The following is a 22,892-nucleotide window of genomic DNA, read 5'->3' on the forward strand; positions in this document are numbered from 1 at the left end:
TTCCATAGAATTTGAAATAACAACTATCCAAACTCAACGAGTAGTCAGAGACATTGTCTTTCTGGTTGATGGAGCCGACTATGTTGAGAATAACTTGCCTGCTGTACGAGACTTCATCTCCAGTATAGTTCAACAACTAGATGTGAGGCCGGAACGAGTGCGCATCGGACTGATACAGTTTGCTGAGGGACAGAGAACAGAGTTTTATCTGAATTCTTATAGCACCAAACAAGACATACTTGCTAAAATAGCTCAGATGCAACTAATGGGAGGAAATGTGTTAAATACTGGAGCAGCATTAAAATATGCTCTAGCAAACCACTTCCAGACTTCAGCTGGTTCTCGTGTGAGCCAGGGAGTCCAGCAAGTCTTGGTGTTGATCACTGGCAGTCCGTCTCAAGATGAGGTCAAGAGAGTTGCAGACCAAGTAGCCCTGGCTGGAGTCCTGACCTTTGCTGTTGGAGCTGGTCAGGTGGAGGAGAGTGAACTAAAGAAAATTGCTTTTGTTGAAAATCTGGCATACTATCAGAGAACCTTTCGTGGTTTGCCAAATGTTGTTAAAAATATTATGACACCACTCATTACAGTTGTTGGTGAGCCAGGTAAGTTAATGAATATCTCAGTGAAATAGCATGTTTATAAGGCAAGACAACATACTATATTATATATTACATATATGATTAACCATAATCTTTTTTTCCACAGTTACTACTGTCATTGATCATGGTAAGAGGGATGTTGCCTTTTTGATAGATGGATCTGATAATGTTAGAGGAGACTTTGGACACATCCGTGACTTTATAATCAAAGTCATTGAACCCCTAGATGTTGGTTTTGATAAAGTACGTGTTGCAGTTGTCCAACACAGTGAAAGACTAACTCCAAATTTCTACCTAAATACCTATAAAACCAAAGAAGAAGTCCTGGGGGCTCTTAGACAGCTTAGTTTTGTTGGTGGCAGGAGTCTGAATACTGGAGCTGCTTTAACATACATGAAAGACACTATTTTATCTTCATCTTATGGCAGTCGAGCAAACCAAAACGTTCCCCAGTTTTTGATTGTTCTGATGGGAGGGAAATCAAGTGACAGTGTAAAAGAAGCTTCTGGTGCCTTAAAGACTGAAGGAGTTGTGCCTTTTGGTGTTGGAGTGAAAAACGCAGATCCCAAGCAGATTGCAGCTATTTCACACAATCCATCATTTGCCTTCAATGTGAAGGAATTCAGACAGCTCAACACAGTCCAGCAAAAGCTCAACAGCTATGTGAGTCTACCAAAGGCACAGCTTGATGTTATTCTGGAACAAGGTAAGGGCACTTCTTCTATGAGTATATATTTGTCATTTGCATTGTCTAAGATGTTGTTTTTTTCTTGTTTTTGTTACTTCCTTCTTTCTTTTAAAATTGTTTTCTTATTATTTATTGTATTTTAGTTCATACCATTGAAATACCAAAAGATATAGTGTTCCTACTGGATGATTCTGATGAGTCTAAAAATGGCTTCCATGCAATTTGTGATTTTGTTCAAAACATTGTGGAGAAACTCAGTGTGGAGAAAGACATGGACAGAGTTTCTTTGGTTCAGTACAGCGAAGAGCCCAGGGTCAACTTTTATCTCAATACTTATGAGAAGAAAGAGGAAGTGTTAAATGCCATAAAAGTCTTGGAACACAAAGGTGGAAGAATGGCAAATGTTGGCGCTGCCCTGGAGTTTGTGAGGCACAAGCTTTTTACTTCTTCATCAGGGAGTAGACGGCTTCAAGGAGTTCCTCAGATACTAATTTTATTAAGTAGTGGATCATCTAGTGATGGGGTAACAGGTCCTGCAATGGCTCTTAGAGATCTTGAAGTAGTATCAATGAGCATTGGTGTGGGAACTACAGATTTAAATGAACTGAACACAGTTTCATTGCAACCTAGCTTCACACACATGGTCAGCAGTTTTAATGACCTTTCTATCATTGAGCCACAAGTGATTTCATCCTTAAAGACTGTTTCCTTGGGAGATATACCTTTCACTGGAATACCTGAAATTGTTGGTAAGAACATCCGTATTTATGTGCAAAATTTTCAGTTCTTATTCAAAATGCTTTAGATGCAGTTGAAAATTAATTTTTTGTTGCAAAGTAGTGGTATTGCTTAATGTATTATATGGCTAACATTGTGTTCTTTTGGATGTTCTTTTGGAATATTTTACTTACCTTTGTTGTTTCTGCACTTGGCATTTTCTTTTGTAAACATGTCCACTCCATGAGAGCATTTTTTTCTTGTCAATTCTGCATTCACACCATTGCCCTCCTCAGAATCTCATTTGGAGATCCCCTGCTTTCTGATTTCCTACACATTAAGTATGCTTTTAAACTATGATCCAGGCACAATCTTTGTACACTTGTTGGCTCTTGTACATATTGAAATCCATTAGACATAAAATCATCAACTCAATGAAAAAAAAAAATTTAATATTTGTGCATGTGTCCTGAAATAATGCAGGGAGCAATAAACGGGATATAGTATTTCTCTTTGATGGTTCGGATGATTCCAGAAATGGTTTGCCGGCTATCCGCGAGTTTATTCGAAGAATGGTCGAGGATCTGGACATTGATGAAGACAATGTCCGAATTGCTGTAGTGCAGTACAGTGAAGATGCTTTGATGCATTTTGTATTTAATACTCACAAAAGCAAGAAGGATGTGATGTATGCAATAAGAAGTCTCAGACCCAAAGGTGGAAAAACTCTAAATACTGGTGCTGCATTGAAGTACATCAGGTCCAACATTTTCACTGTTGCTTCTGGAAGCAGACACAAGACTAGAGTTCCCCAACTTTTGATTGTAATAACAGGTCGAGAGTCTAGTGATGATGTGACAGAACCTACTGAAGATCTCAAAGCTTTTGGAGTTCTGACCATTGCTATTGGATTGAAGAATGCAGTTAACAAGGAGCTAAAGAGCATAGCATATTCACCTAGATATATTTTTAATCTACCATTCTTTGGTGAACTCTTATCTATACAAGCAGAAATCCTCTCCTTCATCAAATCCAAACTGGCAAAAGAGCCCCCCACTATTGTTGGTAAGAACTGTAACCTTCTTCCTGATGGCATTTTTGATTCACTTTTTTGTGGATGAATAGTGTGTATATGAATTGCAGTTTAATATAAGGAAAATCAGTGAATCACCTTCATTTCTCTAAGCTTTTTGCTTTGCCTCATGTCATTTTATGGATTCTGACACACCCTGGTATCTTTGTTGAGATCTGCTCTGCTTTAAATAATATATGCATTCTTCTTTCCATCTATTATTTTGCTACAAGTTTGGTTTCATCTTTTTTGTCTTGGGATAGTCTTCCATATCATGAAGACACTTCTTCATCTTAAACTCTTCCTTGAGTCAATGATTTCTTAATCATTGTTGATATTAAATCACCAGAAACTCCTAATCTTCAACTCTTACCTGCCTCAATGGCTTGTTGAGCTCCTTCATAGATTTTCTTGGAAAAAAATCTATGATCTGGAAAAATCATTCAGTTCCACTGAAAACTCTTTTTTTTTCAAGTTTTTCACTTTAATATTATAATATTGCAATATTAATGAACTTGAATTATTTATATGAAACTATCATTTAAATTTATAAATAGAGAAAATAGTCTCTAATTTATAAGATTTTTAAAATACATTTTAACAAAGCAATTTCATGTGTTTCCTAATTGAATTTGATACAGCACAGAGAGACATTGTTTTTCTGCTGGATGGGTCTGACTACACTAGAGATGGATTTCAAACCATATGTCAGTTTGTTGGAAGAGTGGTGGATAAACTCAGTGTTGGACAGAGTGCAGAACAAGTGTCTGTGGTTCAGTACAGTACACATACCCAGGTCCATTTTTTGCTAAATACACATTCCTCAATGCAAGATGTTCTCAGGGCAATTGAAAGCCTGCAACACCAAGGAGGAAGTCCCCTTAACACAGGGGCAGCTCTTGAATATGTTAAAAAACATGTCTTTACTGTATCTTCTGGAAGTAGACAGTTAGAGGGTGTTCCTCAGATTCTTATTCTGGTAACTGGTGGGAGATCCCAGGATGATGTTCGAGATCCAGCAGCAGCACTAAAACAGGAAAATATTGTGACATTCAGTGTTGGGACTCAAAATGCAGATGTTATTCAACTTCAAATGATTTCCCACACTCCCAGTCATACCTTTACTGTCACTCGGTTTGATGACCTTCAAAATATTGAGCAGAACCTTATGTCATATATAAAAAGAGTGCCCCATCAGCCAAGGAAGTTGCTACCAGCTACATTAGGTAAGAATGTTTTAAATTATTCTTTATATTTAAAATAACAACATAACTGGATTACATATAAAGGCATTGCATATGCATCTTAGTGAATTCTTACACACAAAATCTGCAACACAGAAACACATCTCTTGGACAGAAATGGGGTTTACGGAGATTGTGTTTTTTATGAATTTAAAGGATGAGCATCAATTTGTTACTCTGCTTTCCTGGATATATGGTGGTTTGTAATCCTGCATTTACTTCTTTCCTTTAAAAACACTAGCTTTTTTTCTTTTCACAGCAGATGGTGGTAAAAGAGATATTGTATTTTTAATTGACGGCTCTGACCACACAAGAGGAAGTTTCTTGAGTATACAAAACTTTGTCCAGTTATTGTCAGAGGGACTAATCTTGGGGCAGAATAGAGATCATATTTCTGTTATTCAATACAGTGATAATGTAACTCTGGAATTCTTTTTGAATTCACATTCATCAAGAGAGGATATTATTGATAGTGTTCAACGCCTGACACACAGAGGAGGAAAACACCTTCATACTGGGGCAGCCCTACAATATGTAAAGGATGAAGTCTTCAATGTCCTCTCGGGAAGTAGAAATTTAGAGGGAGTACCACAAATTTTGATTCTTTTAACTGCTGGACGGTCTACAGATGATGTTAGAGGCCCAGCCAAAGCCCTTAAGAAAATGGGAGTCATTCCAATAAGTATTGGTACAACAAATGCTGACACTCTTGAACTACAAACAGTATCCCACCAACCAAATTACTTTTTCATTACTAACTTTGAGAATCTTCTTACAATTAAAGAAAATGTTTTGGCTTTAATAAAAGGAGCATCAGCCACACCCACACCAACTACCTTTCTTCCAGGTTTTGGTAAGAGTTGGTATTCTTTATTTTTGATTCTACATGTCACTAGTATAAGAGAGCATAATTTGCTGGGTTATGCACTGCATTAACGATAACTGCCATTTTATTTTATATATTTTATTATTATTTTACATGTTTTATTTACATGTTGTGCCACTTTGTATTCCAGAATCTGTTGTTTCCAGAGATGTTGCATTTCTTCTGGATGGGTCTGATGATTCTAGAAATGGCTTCGAGGCCATTCGTGGCTTTATCCAAATGGTTGTTGAAAATCTTAGTGTAGAGGAAAATGGTGACAGGGTTGCCCTGGTCCAATATAATAGAAATGCCACTGCTAATTTTTATCTCAACACCTATTCAAATAATAATGAGGTACTGAATTCAGTGCGCTCTTTGAAGCACAAAGGAGGAAGACCACTGAACACTGGTGCTGCTCTCCAATTTGTGAGAGACTATATTTTCTCTCCATCATTTGGAGGCAGACATTTGGAAGGTGTAGCTCAGATTCTATACATGTTTTGTGGTGGGCGATCAAATGATGATATCAGGGGAGTTTCACAGACATTAAGGAAAAGTGATGTGAAGGTCTTTACTATTGGGACAAAAAATGCTGACACTTTAGAGTTGCAGACAATGTCATCTACACCAGCATTTGCTTTTTCCATCCCCGACTTTAACTACCTTGACAGCATCTACCAAAGAGTTGCCTCTGTTGTGAATGGTGGTGAAAAAATGAGAGAGCAGTTCACAACATCTGAGGGTAAGAATTCTTATGATGAAAGGATATAGACACATGATTTTGTCAGGTTCCTATGTTCTCATTTGTGTGCCATGTGTGCATGCACTAAGCTTCAAGAGCAGCTAACTAAAAACATATTTCGAGAGCCCAACTTGAATTTACTACTTGATAAGGTTGTTTTAACAAATTGGGCTTCCTTTGTCAACTGGTCTTAGTTATTTAGCATTTGCTGCTGATAAGTATCGTTTCTACCCTGGATTGTCATTCTCACTTATGAAGCTTTGTACTCTATTTATCCTAGCCCAAACTGTGACTGCCAAAAGAGACATTGTATTCCTCATTGATGGATCTGATGATGCACGAAGCCATTTTGCAGTAATACAAGAATTTGTGGCCCAATTGGTGAACAAATTTGATATCAGTAATGACAAGGATCAAATTGCTGTTGTACAATTTAGCAACACTGCAGTAACAAATTTCAATCTCAATACTTACACATCCACTGCTGAGGTAGAAAATGCTGTACAGAACCTCATACCACAAGGTGGAAGACCACGATATATTGGATTAGCTCTTCAGTTTGTAAAAAAACAATGTTTTCACCCTCAAAAATGGAAGTCGGGAAAATGAAGGTGTGAAGCAGATTCTTGTGATACTGGCAGGTGGGAGATCAAGAGACTCTCCAAGAGGACCTGCCAGCACATTAAAGAAAGCTGGGGTAGCAATTTTTGCCATTGGATCAAGTCTTGCAGATCAAATCGAATTGGAGGCGATTTCTTCACAAACAGATTATGCATATGCTGATCCTGATTTACATAATTTGCCGCGTATTCAACAAAGCCTACTAACAAAACTTGCAGAAAAGAAACTAAAAGGGGAAATAGTTCATGGTAAGAAATATTTCACATTTTGTCAACCTAAAATATTAAAAAGCAAAAATTTTCAAGGTTGAATTTTGTATAAAACAACACTGAATGCTTTTGTAAAAAAGATAACACATTTATTCTGTGATCTTCAGATTTTGCAGTTCAAAGAAAGGAGCAAAAAAGAGATATTGCTTTTCTTGTGGATGGCTCAGACAATGCTAGAGAAGGATTTCAAGCACTGCGAGATTTTCTGTACAACTTTATAGCAAATCTGACTGTAGGAATTAATGATGACAGAATTGCAGTAATTCAGTACAGCAATGAAGCTGTCACTAATTTTTATCTAAATTCATTTTCAAGAAAGGAGGATGTACTATATGCAGTTAAAGGTCTGATACACAAAGGGGGAAGACCCCTCAATACAGGTTCTGCTCTTAGGTATGTAAAGAATAATATATTTGTAAGTTCATCAGGGAGTAGAAGAAGCAAAGGAGTACCGCAAATCCTGATCTTGATGACAGCTGGAAAATCAAGAGACAATATTACTGAAGCAGCGAATAATCTCAAAAGTCTTGGTGTGTCAATAATTGGAATAGGGACACAAAAGTCAAATTCTGAAGAAATTAGAATTATTTCAACTAAACAAAAATCATTCTTTTTGAAAGACTTTACTTATCTACCAAAAACTAAACAGCAGCTGGTGGCTGCAATGAGAACCGATTCATTAGAGAAAATAACAGAAGAGCAATCAAGTGGTAAGGCCCGCAAAAAAATGAATGAAAAATGAATCAGTTAATCAACATGTTAAAAAAACAACAAAATAAGAATATTTTTTATGTTTTGTAGGAAATCTCCGTAAAAATTATGATATAGTATTCCTTTTGGATGGTTCAGATGGCACGAGGAATTCTTTCCCAGCAATGCGTGCCTTTGTTGAAAAAATGGTTGAGAGACTGCGTGTGTCAGAGGGGAAAGACCGTGTGTCTGTTGTCCAGTTCAGCAGAGACCCAGAGGCCCATTTCTATCTTAACACATACGCAACAAAGGAGGATGTTCTCAGCACTGTTAGAAGTCTGAGGCACAAAGGAGGAAGACCCCTGAACACCGGGGCGGCTCTGCAGTACGTCAGAGACAATGTCTTTACTGACTCCTCCGGTAGCAGACGATTGGAAGGGGTGTCACAGATACTGATCCTGCTGAGTGGTGGACGGTCGTTTGACCACGTTGACACCCCAGCCTCTGCTCTTAAGGATCTGGGAGTCTTGACCTTTGCAATAGGATCAAGGGCCTCTGACAGCACAGAGCTTCAGAGGATTTCCTATGAACCCAATTATGCTGTGTCTGTCTCAGACTTCAATGAACTCCCAAATGTCCAAGAGCAAATTCTGACATCGGTAGAGGCTATTTCTGTTCCCATCTCTCCAACATCACCAACTACTATTGGTATGCATTTATGAGAGCCCTGTGTGCCAATATTTCTGTGATTTTTGTTACCATTCTTTTTTATTTAAATTGTGTAGCTTTTCATGTAGAGGTGAACCCGTAGCCTTGAGCTGTGGCTTTGAAACAACAGGAGCCGCATGAACTCTGAATAACTCTAAGTAAAGTTCTCTGTAGTAATGACTATTGAAACTGATGCATTTTACCAAAATGTATTTGTCTAAAATAGCACTGTTTTCTTCCTAGTGGAATATGACATGCCCCGAAAGGACGTTGTCTTTCTGCTGGATGGTTCAGATGGCACTAGGAAAGGATTCCCCGCCATGCTTGAATTTGTGCAAAAAGTAATTGAAAAATTCGATATAGATGAGAGCAGGGACCGCGTTTCAGTTGTGCAGTACAGTAGAGACCCTGAGGTCCATTTCTATCTGAACACCTTCTCAACAAAGGAGGAGGTCCTTGACAGTGTCAAAGGTATAAGACACAGAGGAGGGAGACTTCTCAACACCGGCTCCGCTCTCCAGTATGTGAGAGACAATGTCCTCACTTCCTCTGCTGGCGGCAGACATCAGCGAGGTGTCCCACAGGTTCTTGTCCTGCTCAGTGGATCACGGTCAAGTGACAATGTAGATGCACCTGCCTCTGCCCTGAAAAAAAGTGGGGTCTTGATTTTTGGTGTTGGCACCAGGAATTCAAGCAGAGAAGTTCAGAAAATTGTCAGTAATCCCATCTTTGCTCAGTCTATTCCTGAACTCTCTGAACTTGCCAGTATCCAGCAGCAGTTTTTCTCATCTCTCAGCCACGTACCTTTTGAGGTTACACCGATGAAACCTTCAGTCATAGGTAAGGCAGATTCCCATAAATATTTTACAAATGCCCACAAAATAATTGTTGAAATTGGACAGTTGAATGTTAGCATGTTGAGTTGTTAGCATGTTATGAAATTGTCGCATTGGCGCTTTTATATGGTGAAAGGGAAAACTAGGTCTGTGTTAAGGGCTCTTCAGTTAGCGTTCCAAACTAAACTGTTGCTCTTTGGGATCAGGAGGTCCTCGTTCTGGATTCACAGTCACAATTTGCCCAGGGTTGCGTCATCCAAGTCTCAGATCCGACAGCCAAAGACCAAGTCTGCCTTACTCAGCCAAACGTCTGCCAAGACGCAAGTGCACCAACACAGCTCCACAGAATAGTACCAAGCCAAGGGACTAGAGTATTGCAGTCCACAATATGGGTATTGAATAGTGCAGGAGAGAAGAGAGTGTCCTTTCCAATTGGACTGTGCACATCCAAAAGTGTTCTTGATAGAAAAAAAAAGATAGTAAAGTTGATATGACCTTGTTTTCTCTTTACTGTCCTTAGCTCCTGAAAAAGTTCCTGAGAGGGATGTAGTATTCCTTTTGGATGGTTCAGATGGCACGAGGAATTCTTTCCCAGCAATGCGTGCCTTTGTTGAAAAAATGGTTGAGAGACTGCGTGTGTCAGAGGGGAAAGACCGTGTGTCTGTTGTCCAGTTCAGCAGAGACCCAGAGGCCCATTTCTATCTTAACACATACGCAACAAAGGAGGATGTTCTCAGCACTGTTAGAAGTCTGAGGCACAAAGGAGGAAGACCCCTGAACACCGGGGCGGCTCTGCAGTACGTCAGAGACAATGTCTTTACTGACTCCTCCGGTAGCAGACGATTGGAAGGGGTGTCACAGATACTGATCCTGCTGAGTGGTGGACGGTCGTTTGACCCCGTTGACACCCCAGCCTCTGCTCTTAAGGATCTGGGAGTCTTGACCTTTGCAATAGGATCAAGGGCCTCTGACAGCACAGAGCTTCAGAGGATTTCCTATGAACCCAATTATGCTGTGTCTGTCTCAGACTTCAATGAACTCCCAAATGTCCAAGAGCAAATTCTGACATCGGTAGAGGCTATTTCTGTTCCCATCTCTCCAACATCACCAACTACTATTGGTATGCATTTATGAGAGCCCTGTGTGCCAATATTTCTGTGATTTTTGTTACCATTCTTTTTTATTTAAATTGTGTAGCTTTTCATGTAGAGGTGAACCCGTAGCCTTGAGCTGTGGCTTTGAAACAACAGGAGCCGCATGAACTCTGAATAACTCTAAGTAAAGTTCTCTGTAGTAATGACTATTGAAACTGATGCATTTTACCAAAATGTATTTGTCTAAAATAGCACTGTTTTCTTCCTAGTGGAATATGACATGCCCCGAAAGGACGTTGTCTTTCTGCTGGATGGTTCAGATGGCACTAGGAAAGGATTCCCCGCCATGCTTGAATTTGTGCAAAAAGTAATTGAAAAATTCGATATAGATGAGAGCAGGGACCCGCGTTTCAGTTGTGCAGTACAGTAGAGACCCTGAGGTCCATTTCTATCTGAACACCTTCTCAACAAAGGAGGAGGTCCTTGACAGTGTCAAAGGTATAAGACACAGAGGAGGGAGACTTCTCAACACCGGCTCCGCTCTCCAGTATGTGAGAGACAATGTCCTCACTGCCTCTGCTGGCGGCAGACATCAGCGAGGTGTCCCACAGGTTCTTGTCCTGCTCAGTGGATCACGGTCAAGTGACAATGTAGATGCACCTGCCTCTGCCCTGAAAAAAAGTGGGGTCTTGATTTTTGGTGTTGGCACCAGGAATTCAAGCAGAGAAGTTCAGAAAATTGTCAGTAATCCCATCTTTGCTCAGTCTATTCCTGAACTCTCTGAACTTGCCAGTGTCCAGCAGCAGTTTTTCTCATCTCTCAGCCACTTGCCTTTTGAGGTAACACCGATGAAACCTTCAGTCATAGGTAAGGCAGATTCCCATAAATATTTTACAAATGCCCACAAAATAATTGTTGAAATTGGACAGTTGAATGTTAGCATGTTGAGTTGTTAGCATGTTATGAAATTGTCGCATTGGCGCTTTTATATGGTGAAAGGGAAAACTAGGTCTGTGTTAAGGGCTCTTCAGTTAGCGTTCCAAACTCAACTGTTGCTCTTTGGGACCAGGAGGTCCTCGGTCTGGATTCACAGTCACAATTTGCCCAGGGTTGCGTCATCCAAGTCTCAGATCCGACAGCCAAAGACCAAGTCTGCCTTACTCAGCCAAACGTCTGCCAAGACGCAAGTGCACCAACACAGCTCCACAGAATAGTACCAAGCCAAGGGACTAGAGTATTGCAGTCCACAATATGGGTATTGAATAGTGCAGGAGAGAAGAGAGTGTCCTTTCCAATTGGACTGTGCACATCCAAAAGTGTTCTTGATAGAAAAAAAAAAGATAGTAAAGTTGATATGACCTTGTTTTCTCTTTTACTGTCCTTAGCTCCTGAAAAAGTTCCTGAGAGGGATGTAGTATTCCTTTTGGATGGTTCAGATGGCACGAGGAATTCTTTCCCAGCAATGCGTGCCTTTGTTGAAAAAATGGTTGAGAGACTGCGTGTGTCAGAGGGGAAAGACCGTGTGTCTGTTGTCCAGTTCAGCAGAGACCCAGAGGCCCATTTCTATCTTAACACATACGCAACAAAGGAGGATGTTCTCAGCACTGTTAGAAGTCTGAGGCACAAAGGAGGAAGACCCCTGAACACCGGGGCGGCTCTGCAGTACGTCAGAGACAATGTCTTTACTGACTCCTCCGGTAGCAGACGATTGGAAGGGGTGTCACAGATACTGATCCTGCTGAGTGGTGGACGGTCGTTTGACCACGTTGACACCCCAGCCTCTGCTCTTAAGGATCTGGGAGTCTTGACCTTTGCAATAGGATCAAGGGCCTCTGACAGCACAGAGCTTCAGAGGATTTCCTATGAACCCAATTATGCTGTGTCTGTCTCAGACTTCAATGAACTCCCAAATGTCCAAGAGCAAATTCTGACATCGGTAGAGGCTATTTCTGTTCCCATCTCTCCAACATCACCAACTACTATTGGTATGCATTTATGAGAGCCCTGTGTGCCAATATTTCTGTGATTTTTGTTACCATTCTTTTTTATTTAAATTGTGTAGCTTTTCATGTAGAGGTGAACCCGTAGCCTTGAGCTGTGGCTTTGAAACAACAGGAGCCGCATGAACTCTAAATAACTCTAAGTAAAGTTCTCTGTAGTAATGACTATTGAAACTGATGCATTTTACCAAAATGTATTTGTCTAAAATAGCACTGTTTTCTTCCTAGTGGAATATGACATGCCCCGAAAGGATGTTGTCTTTCTACTGGATGGTTCAGATGACACTAGGAAAGGATTCCCCGCCATGCTTGAATTTGTGCAAAAAGTAATTGAAAAATTCGATATAGATGAGAGCAGGGACCGCGTTTCAGTTGTGCAGTACAGTAGAGACCCTGAGGTCCATTTCTATCTGAACACCTTCTCAACAAAGGAGGAGGTCCTTGACAGTGTCAAAGGTATAAGACACAGAGGAGGGAGACTTCTCAACACCGGCTCCGCTCTCCAGTATGTGAGAGACAATGTCCTCACTGCCTCTGCTGGCGGCAGACATCAGCGAGGTGTCCCACAGGTTCTTGTCCTGCTCAGTGGATCACGGTCAAGTGACAATGTAGATGCACCTGCCTCTGCCCTGAAAAAAAGTGGGGTCTTGATTTTTGGTGTTGGCACCAGGAATTCAAGCAGAGAAGTTCAGAAAATTGTCAGTAATCCCATCTTTGCTCAGTCTATTCCTGAACTCTCTGAACTTGCCAGTGTCCAGCAGCAGTTTTTCTCATCTCTCAGCCACTTGCCTTTTGAGGTAAAACCAATGAAACCTTCAGTCATAGGTAAGGCAGATTCCCATAAATATTTTACAAATGCCCACAAAATAATTGTTGAAATTGGACAGTTGAATGTTAGCATGTTGAGTTGTTAGCATGTTATGAAATTGTCGCATTGGCGCTTTTATATGGTGAAAGGGAAAACTAGGTCTGTGTTAAGGGCTCTTCAGTTAGCGTTCCAAACTCAACTGTTGCTCTTTGGGACCAGGAGGTCCTCGGTCTGGATTCACAGTCACAATTTGCCCAGGGTTGCGTCATCCAAGTCTCAGATCCGACAGTCAAAGACCAAGTCTGCCTTACTCAGCCAAACGTCTGCCAAGACGCAAGTGCACCAACACAGCTCCACAGAATAGTACCAAGCCAAGGGACTAGAGTATTGCAGTCCACAATATGGGTATTGAATAGTGCAGGAGAGAAGAGAGTGTCCTTTCCAATTGGACTGTGCACATCCAAAAGTGTTCTTGATAGAAAAAAAAAGATAGTAAAGTTGATATGACCTTGTTTTCTCTTTTACTGTCCTTAGCTCCTGAAAAAGTTCCTGAGAGGGATGTAGTATTCCTTTTGGATGGTTCAGATGGCACGAGGAATTCTTTCCCAGCAATGCGTGCCTTTGTTGAAAAAATGGTTGAGAGACTGCGTGTGTCAGAGGGGAAAGACCGTGTGTCTGTTGTCCAGTTCAGCAGAGACCCAGAGGCCCATTTCTATCTTAACACATACGCAACAAAGGAGGATGTTCTCAGCACTGTTAGAAGTCTGAGGCACAAAGGAGGAAGACCCCTGAACACCGGGGCGGCTCTGCAGTACGTCAGAGACAATGTCTTTACTGACTCCTCCGGTAGCAGACGATTGGAAGGGGTGTCACAGATACTGATCCTGCTGAGTGGTGGACGGTCGTTTGACCACGTTGACACCCCAGCCTCTGCTCTTAAGGATCTGGGAGTCTTGACCTTTGCAATAGGATCAAGGGCCTCTGACAGCACAGAGCTTCAGAGGATTTCCTATGAACCCAATTATGCTGTGTCTGTCTCAGACTTCAATGAACTCCCAAATGTCCAAGAGCAAATTCTGACATCGGTAGAGGCTATTTCTGTTCCCATCTCTCCAACATCACCAACTACTATTGGTATGCATTTATGAGAGCCCTGTGTGCCAATATTTCTGTGCTTTTTGTTACCATTCTTTTTTATTTAAATTGTGTAGCTTTTCATGTAGAGGTGAACCCGTAGCCTTGAGCTGTGGCTTTGAAACAACAGGAGCCGCATGAACTCTGAATAACTCTAAGTAAAGTTCTCTGTAGTAATGACTATTGAAACTGATGCATTTTACCAAAATGTATTTGTCTAAAATAGCACTGTTTTCTTCCTAGTGGAATATGACATGCCCCGAAAGGACGTTGTCTTTCTGCTGGATGGTTCAGATGGCACTAGGAAAGGATTCCCCGCCATGCTTGAATTTGTGCAAAAAGTAATTGAAAAATTCGATATAGATGAGAGCAGGGACCGCGTTTCAGTTGTGCAGTACAGTAGAGACCCTGAGGTCCATTTCTATCTGAACACCTTCTCAACAAAGGAGGAGGTCCTTGACAGTGTCAAAGGTATAAGACACAGAGGAGGGAGACTTCTCAACACCGGCTCCGCTCTCCAGTATGTGAGAGACAATGTCCTCACTGCCTCTGCTGGCGGCAGACATCAGCGAGGTGTCCCACAGGTTCTTGTCCTGCTCAGTGGATCACGGTCAAGTGACAATGTAGATGCACCTGCCTCTGCCCTGAAAAAAAGTGGGGTCTTGATTTTTGGTGTTGGCACCAGGAATTCAAGCAGAGAAGTTCAGAAAATTGTCAGTAATCCCATCTTTGCTCAGTCTATTCCTGAACTCTCTGAACTTGCCAGTGTCCAGCAGCAGTTTTTCTCATCTCTCAGCCACTTGCCTTTTGAGGTAACACCGATGAAACCTTCAGTCATAGGTAAGGCAGATTCCCATAAATATTTTACAAATGCCCACAAAATAATTGTTGAAATTGGACAGTTGAATGTTAGCATGTTGAGTTGTTAGCATGTTATGAAATTGTCGCATTGGCGCTTTTATATGGTGAAAGGGAAAACTAGGTCTGTGTTAAGGGCTCTTCAGTTAGCGTTCCAAACTCAACTGTTGCTCTTTGGGACCAGGAGGTCCTCGTTCTGGATTCACAGTCACAATTTGCCCAGGGTTGCGTCATCCAAGTCTCAGATCCGACAGCCAAAGACCAAGTCTGCCTTACTCAGCCAAACGTCTGCCAAGACGCAAGTGCACCAACACAGCTCCACAGAATAGTACCAAGCCAAGGGACTAGAGTATTGCAGTCCACAATATGGGTATTGAATAGTGCAGGAGAGAAGAGAGTGTCCTTTCCAATTGGACTGTGCACATCCAAAAGTGTTCTTGATAGAAAAAAAAGATAGTAAAGTTGATATGACCTTGTTTTCTCTTTTACTGTCCTTAGCTCCTGAAAAAGTTCCTGAGAGGGATGTAGTATTCCTTTTGGATGGTTCAGATGGCACGAGGAATTCTTTCCCAGCAATGCGTGCCTTTGTTGAAAAAATGGTTGAGAGACTGCGTGTGTCAGAGGGGAAAGACCGTGTGTCTGTTGTCCAGTTCAGCAGAGACCCAGAGGCCCATTTCTATCTTAACACATACGCAACAAAGGAGGATGTTCTCAGCACTGTTAGAAGTCTGAGGCACAAAGGAGGAAGACCCCTGAACACCGGGGCGGCTCTGCAGTATGTCAGAGACAATGTCTTTACTGACTCCTCCGGTAGCAGACGATTGGAAGGGGTGTCACAGATACTGATCCTGCTGAGTGGTGGACGGTCGTTTGACCCCGTTGACACCCCAGCCTCTGCTCTTAAGGATCTGGGAGTCTTGACCTTTGCAATAGGATCAAGGGCCTCTGACAGCACAGAGCTTCAGAGGATTTCCTATGAACCCAATTATGCTGTGTCTGTCTCAGACTTCAATGAACTCCCAAATGTCCAAGAGCAAATTCTGACATCGGTAGAGGCTATTTCTGTTCCCATCTCTCCAACATCACCAACTACTATTGGTATGCATTTATGAGAGCCCTGTATGCCAATATTTCTGTGATTTTTGTTACCATTCTTTTTTATTTAAATTGTGTAGCTTTTCATGTAGAGGTGAACCCGTAGCCTTGAGCTGTGGCTTTGAAACAACAGGAGCCGCATGAACTCTGAATAACTCTAAGTAAAGTTCTCTGTAGTAATGACTATTGAAACTGATGCATTTTACCAAAATGTATTTGTCTAAAATAGCACTGTTTTCTTCCTAGTGGAATATGACATGCCCCGAAAGGACGTTGTCTTTCTGCTGGATGGTTCAGATGGCACTAGGAAAGGATTCCCCGCCATGCTTGAATTTGTGCAAAAAGTAATTGAAAAATTCGATATAGATGAGAGCAGGGACCGCGTTTCAGTTGTGCAGTACAGTAGAGACCCTGAGGTCCATTTCTATCTGAACACCTTCTCAACAAAGGAGGAGGTCCTTGACAGTGTCAAAGGTATAAGACACAGAGGAGGGAGACTTCTCAACACCGGCTCCGCTCTCCAGTATGTGAGAGACAATGTCCTCACTGCCTCTGCTGGCGGCAGACATCAGCGAGGTGTCCCACAGGTTCTTGTCCTGCTCAGTGGATCACGGTCAAGTGACAATGTAGATGCACCTGCCTCTGCCCTGAAAAAAAGTGGGGTCTTGATTTTTGGTGTTGGCACCAGGAATTCAAGCAGAGAAGTTCAGAAAATTGTCAGTAATCCCATCTTTGCTCAGTCTATTCCTGAACTCTCTGAACTTGCCAGTGTCCAGCAGCAGTTTTTCTCATCTCTCAGCCACGTACCTTTTGAGGTAACACCGATGAAACCTTCAGTCATAGGTAAGGCAGATTCCCATAAATATTTTACAAATGCCCACAAAATAATTGTTGAAATTGGACAGTTGAATGTTAGCATGTTGAGTTGTTAGCATGTTATGAAATTGTCGCATTGGCGCTTTTATATGGTGAAAGGGAAAACTAGGTCTGTGTTAAGGGCTCTTCAGTTAGCGTTCCAAACTCAACTGTTGCTCTTTGGGATCAGGAGGTCCTCGTTCTGGATTCACAGTCACAATTTGCCCAGGGTTGCGTCATCCAAGTCTCAGAACCGACAGCCAAAGACCAAGTCTGCCTTACTCAGCCAAACGTCTGCCAAGACGCAAGTGCACCAACACAGCTCCACAGAATAGTACCAAGCCAAGGGACTAGAGTATTGCAGTCCACAATATGGGTATTGAATAGTGCAGGAGAGAAGAGAGTGTCCTTTCCAATTGGACTGTGCACATCCAAAAGTGTTCTTGATAGAAAAAAAAAGATAGTAAAGTTGATATGACCTTGTTTTCTCTTTTACTGTCCTTAGCTCCTGAAAAAGTTCCTGAGAGGGATGTAGTATTCCTTTTGGATGGTTCAGATGGCACGAGGAATTCTTTCCCAGCAATGCGTGCCTTTGTTGAAAAAATGGTTGAGAGACTGCGTGTGTCAGAGGGGAAAGACCGTGTGTCTGTTGTCCAGTTCAGCAGAGACCCAGAGGCCCATTTCTATCTTAACACATACGCAACAAAGGAGGATGTTCTCAGCACTGTTAGAAGTCTGAGGCACAAAGGAGGAAGACCCCTGAACACCGGGGCGGCTCTGCAGTACGTCAGAGACAATGTCTTTACTGACTCCTCCGGTAGCAGACGATTGGAAGGGGTGTCACAGATACTGATCCTGCTGAGTGGTGGACGGTCGTTTGACCACGTTGACACCCCAGCCTCTGCTCTTAAGGATCTGGGAGTCTTGACCTTTGCAATAGGATCAAGGGCCTCTGACAGCACAGAGCTTCAGAGGATTTCCTATGAACCCAATTATGCTGTGTCTGTCTCAGACTTCAATGAACTCCCAAATGTCCAAGAGCAAATTCTGACATCGGTAGAGGCTATTTCTGTTCCCATCTCTCCAACATCACCAACTACTATTGGTATGCATTTATGAGAGCCCTGTATGCCAATATTCCTGTGATTTTTGTTACCATTCTTTTTTATTTAAATTGTGTAGCTTTTCATGTAGAGGTGAACCGGTAGCCTTGAGCTGTGGCTTTGAAACAACACGAGCCCAATGAACTCTGAATAACTCTATGTAAAGGTCTCTGTAGTAATGACTATTGAAACTGATGCATTTTACCGAAATGTATTTGTCTAAAATAGCACTGTTTTCTTCCTAGTGGAATATGACATGCCCCGAAAGGACGTTGTCTTTCTGCTGGATGGTTCAGATGACACTAGGAAAGGATTCCCCGCCATGCTTGAATTTGTGCAAAAAGTAATTGAAAAATTTGATATAGATGAGAGCAGGGACCGCGTTTCAGTTGTGCAGTACAGTAGAGACCCTGAGGTCCATTTCTATCTGAACACCTTCTCAACAAAGGAGGAGGTCCTTGACAGTGTCAAAGGTATAAGACACAGAGGAGGGAGACTTCTCAACACCGGCTCCGCTCTCCAGTATGTGAGAGACAATGTCCTCACTGCCTCTGCTGGCGGCAGACATCAGCGAGGTGTCCCACAGGTTCTTGTCCTGCTCAGTGGATCACGGTCAAGTGACAATGTAGATGCACCTGCCTCTGCCCTGAAAAAAAGTGGGGTCTTGATTTTTGGTGTTGGCACCAGGAATTCAAGCAGAGAAGTTCAGAAAATTGTCAGTAATCCCATCTTTGCTCAGTCTATTCCTGAACTCTCTGAACTTGCCAGTGTCCAGCAGCAGTTTTTCTCATCTCTCAGCAACTTGCCTTTTGAGGTAACACCGATGAAACCTTCAGTCATAGGTAAGGCAGATTCCCATAAATATTTTACAAATGCCCACAAAATCATTGTTGAAATTGCACAGTTGAATGTTAGCATGTTGAGTTGTTAGCATGTTATGAAATTGTCGCATTGGCGCTTTTATATGGTGAAAGGGAAAATTAGGTCTGTGTTAAGGGCTCTTCAGTTAGCGTTCCAAACTCAACTGTTGCTCTTTGGGACCAGGAGGTCCTCGGTCTGGATTCACAGTCACAATTTGCCCAGGGTTGCATCATCCAAGTCTCAGATCCGACAGCCAAAGACCAAGTCTGCCTTACTCAGCCAAACGTCTGCCATGACGCAAGTGCACCAACACAGCTCCACTGAATAGTACCAAGCCAAGGGACTAAAGTATTCCAGTCAACAATATGGGTATTGAATAGTGCAGGAGAGAAGAGAGTGTCCTTTCCAATTGGACTGTGCACATCCAAAAGTGTTCTTGATAGAAAAAAAAAGATAGTAAAGTTGATATGACCTTGTTTTCTCTTTTACTGTCCTTAGCTCCTGAAAAAGTTCCTGAGAGGGATGTAGTATTCCTTTTGGATGGTTCAGATGGCACGAGGAATTCTTTCCCAGCAATGCGTGCCTTTGTTGAAAAAATGGTTGAGAGACTGCGTGTGTCAGAGGGGAAAGACCGTGTGTCTGTTGTCCAGTTCAGCAGAGACCCAGAGGCCCATTTCTATCTTAACACATACGCAACAAAGGAGGATGTTCTCAGCACTGTTAGAAGTCTGAGGCACAAAGGAGGAAGACCCCTGAACACCGGGGCGGCTCTGCAGTACGTCAGAGACAATGTCTTTACTGACTCCTCCGGTAGCAGACGATTGGAAGGGGTGTCACAGATACTGATCCTGCTGAGTGGTGGACGGTCGTTTGACCCCGTTGACACCCCAGCCTCTGCTCTTAAGGATCTGGGAGTCTTGACCTTTGCAATAGGATCAAGGGCCTCTGACAGCACAGAGCTTCAGAGGATTTCCTATGAACCCAATTATGCTGTGTCTGTCTCAGACTTCAATGAACTCCCAAATGTCCAAGAGCAAATTCTGACATCGGTAGAGGCTATTTCTGTTCCCATCTCTCCAACATCACCAACTACTATTGGTATGCATTTATGAGAGCCCTGTATGCCAATATTCCTGTGATTTTTGTTACCATTCTTTTTTATTTAAATTGTGTAGCTTTTCATGTAGAGGTGAACCGGTAGCCTTGAGCTGTGGCTTTGAAACAACACGAGCCCAATGAACTCTGAATAACTCTATGTAAAGGTCTCTGTAGTAATGACTATTGAAACTGATGCATTTTACCGAAATGTATTTGTCTAAAATAGCACTGTTTTCTTCCTAGTGGAATATGACATGCCCCGAAAGGACGTTGTCTTTCTGTTGGATGGTTCAGATGACACTAGGAAAGGATTCCCCGCCATGCTTGAATTTGTGCAAAAAGTAATTGAAAAATTCGATATAGATGAGAGCAGGGACCGCGTTTCAGTTGTGCAGTACAGTAGAGACCCTGAGGTCCATTTCTATCTGAACACCTTCTCAACAAAGGAGGAGGTCCTTGACAGTGTCAAAGGTATAAGACACAGAGGAGGGAGACTTCTCAACACCGGCTCCGCTCTCCAGTATGTGAGAGACAATGTCCTCACTGCCTCTGCTGGCGGCAGACATCAGCGAGGTGTCCCACAGGTTCTTGTCCTGCTCAGTGGATCACGGTCAAGTGACAATGTAGATGCACCTGCCTCTGCCCTGAAAAAAAGTGGGGTCTTGATTTTTGGTGTTGGCACCAGGAATTCAAGCAGAGAAGTTCAGAAAATTGTCAGTAATCCCATCTTTGCTCAGTCTATTCCTGAACTCTCTGAACTTGCCAGTGTCCAGCAGCAGTTTTTCTCATCTCTCAGCCACATACCTTTTGAGGTAACACCGATGAAACCTTCAGTCATAGGTAAGGCAGATTCCCATAAATATTTTACAAATGCCCACAAAATCATTCTTGAAATTGGACAGTTGAATGTTAGCATGTTGAGTTGTTAGCATGTTATGAAATTGTCGCATTGGCACTTTTATATGGTGAAAGGGAAAACTAGGTCTGTGTTAAGGGCTCTTCAGTTAGCGTTCCAAACTCAACTGTTGCTCTTTGGGACCAGGAGTTCTTCGTTCTGGATTCACAGTCACAATTTGCCCAGGGTTGCATCATCCAAGTCTCAGATCCGACAGCCAAAGACCAAGTCTGCCTTACTCAGCCAAACGTCTGCCATGACGCAAGTGCACCAACACAGCTCCACTGAATAGTACCAAGCCAAGGGACTAGAGTATTCCAGTCCACAATATGGGTATTGAATAGTGCAGGAGAGAAGAGAGTGTCCTTTCCAATTGGACTGTGCACATCCAAAAGTGTTCTTGATAGAAAAAAAAAGATAGTAAAGTTGATGTGACCTTGTTTTCTCTTTTACTGTCCTTAGCTCCTGAAAAAGTTCCTGAGAGGGATGTAGTATTCCTTTTGGATGGTTCAGATGGCACGAGGAATTCTTTCCCAGCAATGCGTGCCTTTGTTGAAAAAATGGTTGAGAGATTGCGTGTGTCAGAGGGGAAAGACCGTGTGTCTGTTGTCCAGTTCAGCAGAGACCCAGAGGCCCATTTCTATCTTAACACATACGCAACAAAGGAGGATGTTCTCAGCACTGTTAGAAGTCTGAGGCACAAAGGAGGAAGACCCTTGAACACCGGGGCGGCTCTGCAGTACGTCAGAGACAATGTCTTTACTGACTCCTCCGGTAGCAGACGATTGGAAGGGGTGTCACAGATACTGATCCTGCTGAGTGGTGGACTGTCGTTTGACCACGTTGACACCCCAGCCTCTGCTCTTAAGGATCTGGGAGTCTTGACCTTTGCAATAGGATCAAGGGCCTCTGACAGCACAGAGCTTCAGAGGATTTCCTATGAACCCAATTATGCTGTGTCTGTCTCAGACTTCAATGAACTCCCAAATGTCCAAGAGCAAATTCTGACATCGGTAGAGACTATTTCTGTTCCCATCTCTCCAACATCGCCAACTACTATTGGTATGCATTTATGAGAGCCCTATATGCCAATATTCCTGTGATTTTTGTTACCATTCTTTTTTATTTAAATTGTGTAGCTTTTCATGTAGAGGTGAACCGGTAGCCTTGAGCTGTGGGTTTGAAACAACACGAGCCCAATAAACTCTGAATAACTCTATCTAAAGGTCTCTGTAGTAATGACTATTGAAACTGATGCATTTTACCAAAATGTATTTGTCTAAAATAGCACTGTTTTCTTCCTAGTGGAATATGACATGCCCCGAAAGGACGTTGTCTTTCTGCTGGATGGTTCAGATGGCACTAGGAAAGGATTCCCCGCCATGCTTGAATTTGTGCAAAAAGTAATTGAAAAAGTCGATATAGATGATAGCAGGGACCGCTTTTCAGTTGTGCAGTACAGTAGAGACCCTGAGGTCCATTTCTATCTGAACACCTTCTCAACAAAGGAGGAGGTCCTTGACAGTGTCAAAGGTATAAGACACAGAGGAGGGAGACTTCTCAACACCGGCTCTGCTCTCCAGTATGTGAGAGACAATGTCCTCACTTCCTCTGCTGGCGGCAGACATCAGCGAGGTGTCCCACAGGTTCTTGTCCTGCTCAGTGGATCACGGTCAAGTGACAATGTAGATGCACCTGCCTCTGCCCTGAAAAAAAGTGGGGTCTTGATTTTTGGTGTTGGCACCAGGAATTCAAGCAGAGAAGTTCAGAAAATTGTCAGTAATCCCATCTTTGCTCAGTCTATTCCTGAACTCTCTGAACTTGCCAGTGTCCAGCAGCAGTTTTTCTCATCTCTCAGCCACATACCTTTTGAGGTAACACCGATGAAACCTTCAGTCATAGGTAAGGCAGATTCCCATAAATATTTTACAAATGCCCACAAAATCATTCTTGAAATTGGACAGTTGAATGTTAGCATGTTGAGTTGTTAGCATGTTATGAAATTGTCGCATTGGCACTTTTATATGGTGAAAGGGAAAA

At 42.3% G+C, this 22,892-nt stretch overlaps 1 protein-coding gene across 1 annotated transcript in view; it reads left to right on the forward strand.

The window, feature by feature from the left end:
• col6a3 (collagen, type VI, alpha 3) overlaps nt 1–22,892 on the forward strand; it is a 68,657-nt gene that overhangs the window by 11,418 nt on the left and 34,347 nt on the right. Inside the window, 23 exon segments of the mRNA XM_035535958.1 lie at nt 9–602; nt 706–1,305; nt 4,580–5,173; nt 5,337–5,927; nt 6,840–6,853; nt 6,945–7,527; nt 7,619–8,215; nt 8,459–9,055; nt 9,572–10,171; nt 10,415–10,548; nt 10,550–11,012; nt 11,531–12,130; nt 12,374–12,970; nt 13,488–14,087; nt 14,331–14,927; nt 15,444–16,043; nt 16,287–16,883; nt 17,401–18,000; nt 18,244–18,840; nt 19,358–19,957; nt 20,201–20,797; nt 21,315–21,914; nt 22,158–22,754. Of these exon segments, the coding sequence (XP_035391851.1) occupies nt 9–602; nt 706–1,305; nt 4,580–5,173; nt 5,337–5,927; nt 6,840–6,853; nt 6,945–7,527; nt 7,619–8,215; nt 8,459–9,055; nt 9,572–10,171; nt 10,415–10,548; nt 10,550–11,012; nt 11,531–12,130; nt 12,374–12,970; nt 13,488–14,087; nt 14,331–14,927; nt 15,444–16,043; nt 16,287–16,883; nt 17,401–18,000; nt 18,244–18,840; nt 19,358–19,957; nt 20,201–20,797; nt 21,315–21,914; nt 22,158–22,754 (12,549 nt within the window).

Source organism: Electrophorus electricus, chromosome 2, assembly GCF_013358815.1.
Source record: "Electrophorus electricus isolate fEleEle1 chromosome 2, fEleEle1.pri, whole genome shotgun sequence".
In the NCBI taxonomy this organism is placed as follows: domain Eukaryota; kingdom Metazoa; phylum Chordata; class Actinopteri; order Gymnotiformes; family Gymnotidae; genus Electrophorus; species Electrophorus electricus.